We start from the raw sequence: 13,718 nt of genomic DNA, 5'->3' as shown, positions 1-13,718 counted from the left end.
TTATACAGAATTAATTTTACATAGCTGCTACCAGTGTGTATATACCATTCAAGTTCTACTTTTTCCCACTAATTTATATAGATCCCTCATTTCAATAGTCTTCCTATCATACTTAACATTCCAAGTGGCAATATTTATATTGCTATGTTTTATATCTATATCACAAGCTTTGGGTATTTGTTTTTAACTCTATGGTAAATGTTTCTTTTATATACATACTCAATGCTATTTCAATACAAATTCTCCCTCACTTGTCAAAAGCTCTGACAAATTTTATGACATATGTTATCTTTTATCAACTTACTCTCTAGAAAGATGGTATTAATACTAACCATGGCCCCCAGCACTGACTATACCTAAAGTGGAATTATTCCCATCTTTCCCAACACTGAATTTTGTAATTTTCATTTTTGCTAATTTAATGAGAGTGAAGTATCTTGTAGTTGTTCTAATTTTTAGTTTTAAAATTATAATGAATGTGAACTGTGGCCCTTGGGTCAAATGTAGCCAGCTGCCTCTTTCTAGAAATAAAGTTTTATTGGAACACAGCCATGTTCATTTGTCTACAATGCTTTTGAGCTGCAAGGGCAGGATTGAGTAGTTGCAAAAGAGCAAAATCTAAAGTACTTACTATCTGGCCTTTTACTGAAAAAGTTTTCAGACTCAAATTCACTTGTCGACACTCTTGTCCTACCACACTTTATGCTCCAGCAATATCAAAGAGGACCAGTGTACTTCCCCTCATATTATGATAATTTCTGTTTTGTTATCTTTGCACATGTTCTTCCCTCTGTCTGGAATTTCCAGACTCCAGTGCCAGAAAGGTTCATGCTTCCAAACCCTCTTTGAGAAGTGCTCATGGTATAAAAGCATTCTCTTTAATTCAAATTCACGGTTTTACTTTTTGTTAGAAGATATTGACAGTTGGTATAAGAATAAAAAAAAAAACAAAACAATGTCTGGGAAAGCACTTTGTAAAACGAGAGGGTGCTAATAAAAAGTAACAACTTCTCATAATAACTGCTTTTATACTTAACAGCATCAATGCCCACCTTTGTTTCTACTTTTATTTCAAACCATTTACAAGGAGTTTTTTGGCCAAAGTCCTCCAGTAGACCAATAGGCTCTTATGGAGTAAAGGATCTGATGATACCTTATAATATCTCTTTATTAAATACCAATAACATAGTGGGGTTGGTATTTTGGCACTGGTTATTTTGGCAACACCAGAGGCCAATTTTGATCAATTTTATGTGCCTCATCAATTTTTGAATAACCATTAAGATAACTCAAAACATCAATCAACCACACAAAAGAGCCCAACCCTCTATGTTATCCTTCTATTTCATTCCAACGACAAAGTTTAGAATCCTAGAAAAATAATAAATATAAAGAAAATATGCTAAATCAAAAAGTCATTCTATCTTTTGGTTGCAGGTAATTACGCACAAATCAGACAAGATAATACCTTAGAGAAGAGTTTCATTTATCCAGAAAAAATGGAATCAGAACTAAAGCATACATTATAAATCCAAAATGATGCCTGGAATCTTTGGGAATTCTGCTTATCTTTCCAAAGTGTCTACCAGACGAAATGAAATATAAAAACTGCAATGTGTGTGTGTGTGTGTGTGTGTGTGTGTGTGTGTGTTAATATAGTTTACCAATTTAAACAGTGATCTCCAGGGCACTTGGGAAAAAGCTTAGAGATTTCCATTTGCTTTGTGAAAAGTTTAATATATGCATTGAAAGCCACAAGGCAAAGGCTCATATTACACGAGTGAAAGCTTGGGCAGTTATGAATGTTGAGTTCCAGAGACAAAAGCTCTTAAATCTAACTGCATTTCTGGAGTGGAGGGCGCCAGTTCATTCACCACTTCCATTAAGGAACAACTACTTATTTTAGTGGTGCCTTTCTCTCAGGAAATGCAATATATAGTAAGGGCAGAAAAATAAGCAAAGGAGGAAATTTGTTATTGATTTTCATTTCTTCGGTGAAATTACATGAAAGCTCAATGGCTTGCAGCAGTCACTTAGTCAATACGGCTCCATTTGAGACCACCTTTAAGTTCAGTTCTCTCCTGATCCTTTTAAACTTCCTCTAGTGTTGGTTTCTTTTTTATTTAATTGTCTGTGGTGCTGAGTTGAAGCTACTATGAAGCTTTTTATTCATAACACCACGGAGAGGATTTTGCTAAAGGTAAACTGTGCAATATTCCCAGACAATAAAGTTCCACCCCTCCCTTCTGGTTAAAAATCAACAACACTAAAAACCAAAACGGAAAATCCAAGTTAAAAAAAAGAGATGAAGAAGGTGAATGGTAGGACTCCTTATTGTAAAGTAATTTTTCAGTACTAGGCCGTTGCTGGGTTTTCTTGGGTTCGAACTACAGAAAGACTAAGAACGGTGTTTTCTTCTACGGGGGTGGAGGAAGGTCATTTATGTCCAGACTCACCATTATATGTGTGTACATTTTAGTCATAATACTTGCTAACATTTATGGAACACTTCCTGTGTGCTAGATAGTATGCTAAGTCTCTGTATGGTTTCTGTTCTGTAGGGAAGCAATAAGTCGCCTGTGTGAAGCTGTTCCTGGGGTAAACGGAGCCATTAAAAAGCGGAAGGTAAATATTGGTGTGGTTTTCTTGTTTTATATTTCAACTATGGGAGAGATAATATCAAAATAGTTGTTAGTTCATTCCAACATATGACCTAAAGTTCAGAATGGCCTTTATTAGTTGGCGTGATAACCAGAGATGCACTCAAAATTGTTCTGGTCTCTCAAATTTTTCTGACTTGCCTGACACTCTCTTAAATGGTGATGCCTAGAATGAAAGAGCAGCGAAAACACCTGGGTTTCAAGTCAGAAAATCTGGGTTCCAGGTCTGGGTCTTTACTTTTCATTGAACATGCTATCTCATCTCTCTGCGATTCCATTTTTGTTCCTGTAAAGTTGTTGAACCAGATGACCAGTGTGGTACCTTCCAAGTTGAATATTATAAAATGTATGTATTCTACATTTTAACATTTTAGACTTTTTAAACTCCTTGACCTATTTTCAAGCAGAAACATGGGTACTTGTAGATGTGAGGTAATAGCACATGGGTAGAGGAAGATTTTTCAAACTTGGGTTTAAATCCTGCTTCTGCCACCTACTGTTAAAGAACAAAAATTCAATCGAATAAATTTATAGATCTAATTGGCTTTATGAGTGATTCATGAATTGAGCAGTGTCCCATCTAGTAAATAGAGAGGTGATCTGAGAAGCTATACAATATGGAAGGCTTTCATAGACAGAACTGTCGGACAAGAAAGTTATTAGCAAAAGAAAAGCAAGGATTGTTTCAGGCAAGGTTACCTTCCCTTAGGGAAAGGTAGGTGTCTTATCAGGCAGATCAGCTTCCTTTGTGGGATGGGGAGAAGGCGGAAGGTGAGAGATTACCGCTTTGGTACTGAGCAGAAAACTCCAGATTGACCAATTCAGATTACAATCCTGGAAAAGGTTGAAACTGCAAATAGGTCAGGTGTTAAATTTGGGTTTAAAGTCATGGGCTTTAGCATAAGTGACTCCATTTGGTTTTTTCTTTGACACTAGTGACTGTGTGATCTTGGACCAGTCACTTCACCTTGTGGATCCTTGGTTTCCTAATCTGTAAAATGGGAGAAAATAACACTTACTTTATAGAGCTGTGGAAGAATTAAATGACGTGATGTCTACAGAGTGACTAACAGTGTCTGACATATATTAGACTTTCAACAATAATGGTAGTTAGTATTATTATCATTAAGTAGTTATTAACCCTAGAATGTTTAGTTGCTTTGAAAAGTCCAAAGGGGATGTGTAAAGGTTCTTAAGATAACAATACGAATATAAATCATAGAATTGTAAACTGAGGAAGAAGGAAGGAATTTTTTGGTATCTTCCAGTGGAACCCTCTCCTTTCTCCAGCTACTAAACTGGCTCAGAGAAGAGATTTGCCTTGAGTGACAAGGACAACGAAGATCAGAGCCCACTGTAGAAGGCAGGTCTTCAGAGTCTCAACTTAGCCCTCTATTTCCTTGCCTCCTGCGTCCTTTTTTTATCGTTCTTTATCCCTTTGCATAGTGCTGAACCCAGTGTAACCCAGAATGACACAGATGAGCCACATGGTATGGAAAACTCTGATATATGCCTTTGAATCCTATTAGAACTCCCTGTTACTAGTTTCTCTGACAGAACCCATGGCCTCAAAGTAGCCTGGAGCCTCCTCTGCTTTCTCATAACCTCTGTGAATAGGATGCTTCAACTGAATGATCCCAACAAAAGACTCATTCATTGAAGACTTTTTCATTTTAGGAGTAGGGAGCCCACACCCCAAAACAAAACAAAACAAACCAGGCTATCATTGTTCCACAAAGTACACCTGTAAAGAGAAAAAAAAAGAAAAAGAAAAATTTGAGTTAATTTCCTTTGACAGCTAGCATTTATTGAGTACTTAATACATGCCAGGGATTCTTCCAAGCACTTTATGTTTTTTTAACTCTTTTTTCCCAGTTTAAAACGTGGTAAAGTACACATAATATAAAGTTTACCTATTAACCATAAAAAGAGTAAAGTTTAGTGATATTAAGTACATTTATGTTGTGCAATTATCATCACCATCCATCTCCAGAACTCTTTTTATCTTGCAAAACTGAAACACTATACCCATTAAATAATTACTCCCCATTCCCCCCTCTCCCTTTACTCTGTGTGTGTGCGTGTGTGTGAAAATCTGCTTAATTGGAATAAAGATGCTAGGCCACAGGAATCACACATTGTCCACTGTTCTACTTTCTGTCTCTGTGATTTCCACCACTCTAAGTACTTCATATAGGTGGAATCATACAGTAGTTGTCTTATTCATTTAGCATAAGGTCCTCAAGGTTCATCCGCGTTTTAATATGTATCAGAATTTCTTCCTTTTTAGGGCTGAATAATATCCCATTGTATGTATATACCACTTTTTGCTTATCCATTCATCCGTCAGTGGACACTTGGGTTGCGTCCACATTTTATCTATTGTGAATAATGCTGCTATGAAGATAGATGTCCAAATATCTGTTTGCGTACCTGCTTTCAGCTTTTTGGGGTACATAACAAGAAGTGGAATTGCTGGATCATATACCATGTTTCCCCGAAAATAAGACCTAGCCGGACCATCAGCTCTAATGCTTCTTTTGGAGCAAAAGACACATTAGAGCTGATGGTCCGGTTAGGTCTTATTTTCGGGGAAACACAGTAGACAGCAACTTTTTTTTTTTTTTTTTAAATACTTTTGTTCAAAAGGACTTGAGAATTCAGCTAGTTCAAGCTCTCATAGGAATTCCTTTTATACAAAGCAGGCCCCTACTCCCAACACTTGGAGAGAAAGGAATGTCTGAGAAAAGTTCTGAGGGCTCAAATTTCACTACTTACTGAAGAATTTTGCTGCATTCCAATTTTTTAAAAAGTTTTTATTTAGAAAAATCATTTCATTTCCTTTGATTTATGTAAAGTAAAATAGAGATGAAGAGTATGGGCTTTGGTCATTTTTAACATTTATAAAACAAACATTCATTCTGTAACAAAATTCATAACTGAGTGTTGTTTTGTTATTTTTAAAGCCTCCAGTTAAGTTCCTATCAACAGTTCTTGGCAAAAGTAATCTTCAGTTTTCGGGAATGAATATAAAACTAACCATCTCAACATGCAGCCTCACACTGATGAATCTTGACAACCAACAGGTAAGATCATGAATGTCATGTAGAGCTTAACATATTACCTATTTTTCTAGAGGAGCCTGGGCATAATACAGAGAATCAAGTTTCAGACAGAGTGTGCCGAAAATTTACTAAAGCACCCTGGTAAAAAATCACCAAGGATTTATGAATAACAATAATTAGAACAGCATTTGTCACCCATCACGGGGGCATTTAACTGCCTGCATACTTACCCCTACCCAATTGGCTTTGTAATAAGAACTAAGGCACAAAGAATATAGTAAATACCATTTGACAACTCAGATCCTTGAATCAGTCATTTATTACTCTCCACCAACCCTCTCTGAAGAAGAGCAATTTCATTATCAGAGCTAACAGACTGTATGTTGGGGGATGCAGATGCAGGACAGAGAGGGAGGGTGATGTTAGGGTTAATATTCTGGCTAACTGAACTTGAAGCAGAAAATACTTTCCACAATTTAAACATAATCGTTTTCATCTTTGATGATTTATGATAATATGGTCTGTGCCTGAGTTTTCATTGTGAACCTTATTCTCAAAAACCAGCATTGCTGAAGCAAATGTAAAAGACATACAGGTATTGGGCTGAATGTGTATATTTAAAAAAGGACACTTTTGGACTTGCTTTTTTTTAAAAAAAAACTAAATTCCTTGTGTCAGGTTGTTTATATGTAGCAAAATCTAATTTTTCTTTGTTTAATATGTAATGATTCAAGGCTTTTAATATTTAATATTTAAGGTTTACTCTATGGAGTGTGTTGTTGATCAGGGACTCAAGGAAGGTTGAACGTGTACTTAGCAGTGAACTTAGCAGTGAGAAAACACTAAGAGATTTTGAGGTCACATATAGATTGAAATCCTGGCTTTGCCGCTAATGAGCAAGTTACCCTGCCACTCAATTTTCCTCATCAGTAAAATGAAGATTACAGTATTCATGGAGTTTCTGAGAGGATGAATTTAGCAATATTGTAGTCTATATCTCATAGGGTTATTTAAAGGATTAAGTAAGATAATGGATATAAATCACTTAGCACAGTGCCAGTCACATGGTACTTATTATTATTACTTACTCAAACATTCTTCCCTGAGAACTTTTTATATTCTCAGTACTTAACAGGGGAAGCATATTATAATATATAATTATATATTTATCAATAACATATAAGTACAGTTATATACATTTTGGCTTCCATTTTTTTGCCAATAATTTCACTTGTGGTTTTGAGGGCTGCTTTATTTTCTAAATTCAAAAGCAGAATAAAATACATTGATTACACAGTAGTATAAGTCATCATAGAGGAAAATGCTTAATGTGAAACAGTTCAAAATAGATTCCTGTCCAGTTGGATCTTTATTGGTTATCCAAGAGAGGTGATTCTGTTAGTATAATGACAGCAGAACATTTGGGACTGTACTTGAAGATGCAATTTTTGAGTAGAAGGTAAAACATTCATTCAGTCTTTTGGATGCTGTGCCCTTAAGACATTTGCAGATGTAAAATTTATTTTTAGATTTCACCCACGTGTTTGATACCAGGGTTACCTAATGCTTTTAGTTATGAGATCTCATTGAGTATAGGAGCCCTTGAATTATGAGTTTTGTAGGAGAGGAAGAGTAGGAAGAACTAGAGCCAATATGTTGGCAGTCATATGTGCAGAATCTAATGAGCATTTTAAAAAATGGCTTTCCATTGGGTGACTAAAAAAATGGGTGATTTAGGAAGAACAGGGCTGTGGTATGTGGTAGGGGGCATAGTTTATTCTTAGCATTTCCTCCTCCACTACGTTTTTCCAAGCCAATTAGAGGTGGTATTGCCACACATCCATAATCTTTGTGGCAGAATAGTGCTAACCGTGGGCATGGCTGGATTCCAGTACCTATAGTTATAGCAGTGAGGTACCTTTGGGAGTGAATCACATTTTCTGCACTGGTGGCACGGAATGGAGTTGTATTCAGTCCACTGCTGGAATGGGAATGAAACTCAGGATCTTACTGATAAAATGTAATAACTCAGGGGCGGCCGGATGACTTAGTTGATTGGAACGTGAGCTCTGAACAGGGTTGCCGGTTCGATTCCCACATGGGCCAGTGAGCTGCGCCCTCCACAACTAGATTGAAGACAACAAGCTGCCATCGGGGTGGCCGGATGACTCAGTTGCTGAGAGCGAGACCTCTCAACAAGTTTGCCGGTTAAATTCCGGCATGGGATGGTAGACTGTGCCCCCTGTAACTAAGATTGAAAACAGCGACTGGACTTGGAGCCGAGCTGTGCCCTCCACAACTAGATTGAAGGACAACGACTTGGGAGCTGATGGGCCCTGGAAAAATACAGTGTTCCCCAATATTCTCCAATAAAACAAGAAACAAAACAAACCCATAAGCCATAAAGTGAAGAGCAATAATTGAAAAAAAAAAGTAACAGCTCAAGTAATTTTGAACTATTCTGCAGGTCTGAGGGAAATGGGGTGTGGGGCTTATAAAAAAGAGACGTGTCATACTCTGGATGCTTCAACTTGAGAAACTTTATATATTCCATCAAGAGGGCAACTAAGACGTTCAAGGGATGAAGGCAGCAGAGACGCGACCTTATGGATGCAGCATGAGAAAAGGATTTATTAAATTATCTTTAAAGAAAGCTACCCTTTGAAGTTCTAAGATAAATACAAAGAAATACTAATGCTCCCCCCTTAACATCTAAGATATACTTTGGACTGAAAACATAAACAGGTTCAAGTTTGTAGAAACATTCATAGATGACAGAGCTTTTATGGATCAGATGGTTCATATTTATTTTCAGCCACTGAGAACTTCAAAAATAGAACCGATTCACTCCCAGAAAATGTCTCACAGAACCTCAGAGGCAAAAAATAAAACTATCTTAAACATGTAATGCTTGCAATTTCTAAAACTTACCACATTTTGGGATGGGAAAATACATTTTAGAAAAGCAAGTTATAGGGTTTTTTGTATATTCCTTGTTTTAAAAATGTAAAAAACAGACTTCCTTGACATACTTTAATATATATAGTGTTTTAAACAAAAATGTCAGTCTCACTAGCTTCCACTCCTATCTTTATTAATTTCTACACTTCTCCTACCAACTTTAACAATTACTGAAATTGAGAAGGGTAATAGATTAAGAAGGTAAAACAGGCAGAAAACTTAAGACATCCTTTAGTCTCAAGTATCTAGAGAGGCCAGGCAGGTAATGCAAACTGTTCAGGTACAAGAAAAAACAATGGTGCAAGCACAATGATAAACGGTGAGTGCCACTTGGACACCGTGTTGGGGAGACAACATTGGGAAACATGGAAAACAATACCTCCCCTATATAAAGGTGAATCAGATACTTATAACCATGTCACTAAAGGTCAAGAGCTGCCAGATCTTCCCCTTTTGAAAAAAGATGGAAATCTAGTTTTGCAATTCTCTCTTGAATTAAGTGTTGGTTTTTAATTAAGAAATTAACATTATAAGCATGAATGAAATGAAACAGATGTGTCCTTAGGGCAGCCAATGTGGGATATCTGATTTAAGCAAACATTTATTGTACTTATGAATAGATTCAGTAAATGCTTCCCAAATCACACTACATCCTCATAAACTTTTTTAAGTTCCCTCTACTCACATTACAAAATCAGGATCAGAATTTCCCCAGAACTGCTTTGTTTAGTTCCCATCAAATGAAGATATACATGTATCTAATCCCTATTTTTTTGTTCAGGACCCTGAAGCAGAAAGATTAAGTAATTTAAGTTAGTAAGTAGTGGAGACTAGATTTGAACCAGGTAGGTTAGTTCCAACCTGTGATAACTTTTATAATAGAAACGCATTTGATTTTACACCCTTACAAGGGGTATTAAAAATATTACCATTTTCTATCTTTAGTAAATTAACAAGTGTTAATTTCAGTGATCTCTCAAGTTATTGCTTATTTTTAAAACCAACAACCATCAGAGGAATCAGCTGCAGAGTTCAGCAGGTCTTTCCCCACAAAACAAGCCTTCAAACCCAACAGGGAGCGGTTTTCTTTTCCTGCTCCCTACTGTCCCAGAGGAGGAATCGCACCTCCAGGTTTGTAAACCTGTTTTTTCTGAGCCTGTTTCCTGGCATCTTTACCTAGAAGTAAATGCAAGTACTGAGTTCATTGTGTATTGGCCTCCAGTTTTTTTTTCAGAGTACTGTTAATTCGTATCACATAAGCAATTCTTTATCCAGTCTTCTGACTGCAACTATAAGTTGTCTGAAAATGCAATGAAGGAAGTGAGGCATGGTGGAGGCAGTGGGATTAGGACGTTTGTCACCTGTCTAGTCTTTCCCCCATCAATCTATCTTCCGCCCCTCCAAGCTAGTGTTTGAGTGATTATCGTCATCCTTGTTAGTCCCCTATTTTACAGAAAACAATCCCTCTCTGAAAGAAAGGATGACTGTACGATAAATTAAGGTTCTGAGTTGTCCTGTTGTATTGGATGTGTCCTCTACAGCCATAATGGAGCAGGAACATCTAGTACAGTTTTATTTACTGGTCACAGGCTTCTGACAGAATCATCATAGAACTTTAGAACCTTAATAACCACAGCAACATGCTCATTAATAGTGCAGGTTTTCCCAGGTTGGCAAATTCTTACAGGAATTTACTGTTTAGTTTCCCAAGTTAATTTGTAAATCAGATTTTGAAGCTGGAGCACGTTCCTTTATAAATTGTGGTTAAACTGAAAGCATAAAGTGGTTCCAATAATACAATAAAATAGTATAATACAATAAGACATAGGATGTAAAGTATGTATGCAATGCTATTAGCCAAACAAAATACACAGAAGAAGAAATTTTATTATCTCGAATGCTGGTGCATAACCAATAACAAGCTTCATTAGAGGAGGAGACAGAGGGAAACTTCAGAAACTTCAGGTAGATTTCTGGACAGGTTTAAAAATCTTTAAAGGTTGATGGCATAATTGTTCACAGTCTTTTTTAAATGTAGGGCTTTCCTTTTACTTGACAATTTTCACTTAACAGTTCTTGTTAAAAAGTTCAACCAGTCTTTTGCCTGTAAAGTTAAATGAAAACCAGACAGCAAGTAAAACAGAGTATTTCTGTAGTATATAACAACGTTAGAAGTAGTTTTTCTTTGTACTTTCACATACATTTTAATGTCTAAATTTGAAAATTTACTAAGGACTTTTTCATTTTTGACTTTTAAAAATGGTCAAGACAATGCATTTTCTTGAATTACGGATCACAGTAGCTTTATAAATGATCAAGATACATGTACAAAATTTCAGATGCTCTTGGAAACATTTTAAGATACAGCACACAGGATACATATTTCTTTTTGGGTTTGCTTAGCCTTCTGGGAATACTAAGAATATTCAACTTATCAGACCCTAAAAATTTAGCCTCTGATAGATCACAAAGTGGAATCTTCAAAGTTTTCTTATCAGGTTTTCAGTCCAAATAACTCAAAGACATCTCGTTTCCTAAGTTGGAAGTTACTTATTCTTTTGTAATTAGTATCAGTGGGCTCTTGTGCTGGCAGTTTGTCTTGGTCATGATTTATTCTTGCAAAACCATCCTGTAAAGTGAAATAGGAAAGTAACTTCCAACAATGCAAAGAAAATAATCTGGATTAATAACAAAGTCAAAGCCATACGTGTTTCTGGACATTCTTGAAAACAGGTTTCGACAGTCCTAAGATCCGTTTTCTTTGTTTTCGTTTTCCCAACGGTGCAGTCACAGCCCTATTCTATTCTGCAAAACAAAACAAACAAAAAAAAAACATTTTCTTCTGAACATCAAGTTCTTCATTGGCACGGAACCATTTGGAATAAACCCCCGAGACAGTGGAATGTTGGGTCTCTCCTCAAGTAGCTTCCTCCTCTGCTGACTGCACTTAACTACTCTCTGTCAATAATCTCATCGCAGCCGAGTTCTTCGGTCAGACGATTGACAACCATGAGTGAAAAAAGCTCTTCAATAAAAGCCAACTGATCAAACGGGGTCTTCTCGTAATGCATCTGAAAGCCGCCATCCAGGGCTGCTTCTCTTGCTCTGGATGTTCTCAGAAACATCTTGTTGGCTTCTTCCAGGGCTGCGGATACTCTGTAGCCGGCACCACTCAGCTGCTCCTCTTCCGGATAGTCGTACTCATCCTCCCAGTCATCAAATTCCTCGCCCTCGTCCTCGCTCTCGAAGTCAGGGCCTGCGATCGGGCCTGGCTGTTCCCCGGGGTTGGGGCGATTCGCAAGGCTCCGTTCCCCCTTTGGCTCCGCCATTGGCTGGGCCGCCTCCTCCTCCATTGGGCCTTCTTCCTCGAGCTGTGGCGGGGCCCCGTTGCGGGAGGGGTTCGGGGATGGCTCCCGGCTCCCGCTGCCTACCTCCATCTGCGGAAGGTCACTCTCGCCAGGCATCACGTCCATCTGCAGGTCGTTGCTCTCCTCATACAGCTCGGACAGCTCGTTCATTTCCGACATCGTGCAAGCGGCTCAACCTCCTGCAAGGCGTTTTCGACAAGATCGGAGTTACGCGGCCCTGGGGTTGTGCGCGTGCGCAAACGGCGTGCGCGACCTGTGCGTCAGCGTGACCCCCAGACACCGCCTCCCGCTGGGCGCGCTAGTCGGGCGGTAGCGGCTCACTGTAGTGCCCGTGGCTTGATGGTTTATGTCTGGTTCGGTTCGAAATTCATACCTGAAGACTGCATACGAGAATATTAATTCGTCTTCGCCTTACTTAACCGTCCTGCTGCTTATGATGCTATAAACTGGAAACTATGTGCCCGCCGTAACAACGCTTTATCCTCCTCCTCTCTCTTCCTCCCCCTCGTCCTCCCTTCTGCTCCTCCTCCCACCACCCCAGGCGATCGCATCTGCTCCAGGTTGTTAACTACCACTGTCTGCGCTACTGGCTTCTAACTCCGCTCCTCCAACCACACACACTGTTCTCAACCACAAATCAGCATGTTAAGAACTGATGCAGTAAACATTTTTTCAATTTTTCTCATTAGAAAAAGCTAAGTTTACAAATAAGTATATTATCCGTGTCCTTGTACAAAAGTTATACTGAGAAAATACTCGGTCCCATTTCTTTTTACACGAAGTAACCTTACACTGTTATGGGTGTGTATCCTTTAAATCCTTTTTCTTTGCATTTACATGGATCTTAGGTCCTCGTGGAAATATCTTCCTTTTTTAAAAACAGGTCTCACATAACTGTCTTCAACTTACAAAACAAACCCCTCAGCAATGTCTTGAAGATTTAGCTATGTTAGTACACATATTTTTTCATAGCGTTCTATTTGTAAAGCTGTACTACAGATGACCTAACTATGCAAAAAAAGTTGCCCATTTTTTGATACTATAAACTGGATAAATGGACATCCACATGTGCCAGTGCTTCTCTAGAATAAGTACCTAGAAGTTGGACGGTGTAAGTGCAGAATATGCATACTTTGGTTTTAATAAATACAGTCAAATTGCTCTCCAAAGTTCCTGTACAAATTTAAGCTCTAGCCAGCAGTGTTGGAGAATATCCACACCCTTGCCACACACAATTTTGTTGAACATGAACAATTTCATCAATTTAATGGTATCTTGTTTTATTTTGAATTCTCTTGATTTCTTGGAGATTGATTATTTTTTAATAGGCTTATCGAACATTTGTATTCTGAAAATTAACTGGCTTTGTTTTGGGTTTCTTTCTTTTACTTAATGATTCATAGGGATTCCATATGAGCTCGGTATATCAATACTTTTGTTTTGCATGTTCCAATATATTCTCTCTTCCTGTTGTTTGTCTTGTTCCAGGAGTCTTTTCTTATACAAAAGTTTTTAAATGAGGGGTTTTTGTTTTGTTTTTTAAGATTTTATTGGGGAAGGAGAACAGGACTTTATTGGGGAACAGTGTGTACTTCCAGGACTTTTTTCCAAGTCAAGTTGTTGTCCTTTCAGTCTTAGTTATGGAGGGTGCCATTCAGCTTCAA

General features: G+C 37.8%; 2 protein-coding genes across 3 annotated transcripts in view; one reads left to right on the top strand and one right to left on the bottom strand.

Moving 5' to 3' along the window:
• SHC4 (SHC adaptor protein 4) overlaps positions 1 to 13,718 on the top strand; it is a 109,058-nt gene that overhangs the window by 53,355 nt on the left and 41,985 nt on the right. For both annotated transcript variants that reach the window (XM_019730684.3, XM_088797197.1), the window contains exons 3-4: positions 2,562 to 2,625; positions 5,627 to 5,746. In XM_019730684.3, coding sequence (XP_019586243.3) covers positions 2,562 to 2,625; positions 5,627 to 5,746 — 184 coding nt within the window. The remainder of the gene's footprint in view (positions 1 to 2,561; positions 2,626 to 5,626; positions 5,747 to 13,718) is intronic.
• Positions 10,554 to 12,291, bottom strand: EID1 (EP300 interacting inhibitor of differentiation 1). The gene has a single exon (XM_019730685.3). The coding sequence runs from the start codon at positions 12,211 to 12,213 to the stop codon at positions 11,638 to 11,640; it is 576 nt and encodes a 191-aa protein (XP_019586244.1). The 5' UTR covers positions 12,214 to 12,291; the 3' UTR covers positions 10,554 to 11,637.

The sequence above is a fragment of the Rhinolophus sinicus genome, chromosome 3 (assembly GCF_057876585.1).
Source record: "Rhinolophus sinicus isolate RSI-liver-muscle chromosome 3, RSI-T2T, whole genome shotgun sequence".
Taxonomy (NCBI): domain Eukaryota; kingdom Metazoa; phylum Chordata; class Mammalia; order Chiroptera; family Rhinolophidae; genus Rhinolophus; species Rhinolophus sinicus.
Note: the sequence above shows the minus strand (reverse complement) of the source record. Positions and strands in the feature narration are given on the sequence as shown.

Bases quoted from the DNA above. Each gene is read 5' to 3' on its own strand.
- EID1 (XM_019730685.3), bottom strand. From the start codon at position 12,213: ATGTCGGAAATGAACGAGCTGTCCGAGCTGTATGAGGAGAGCAACGAC.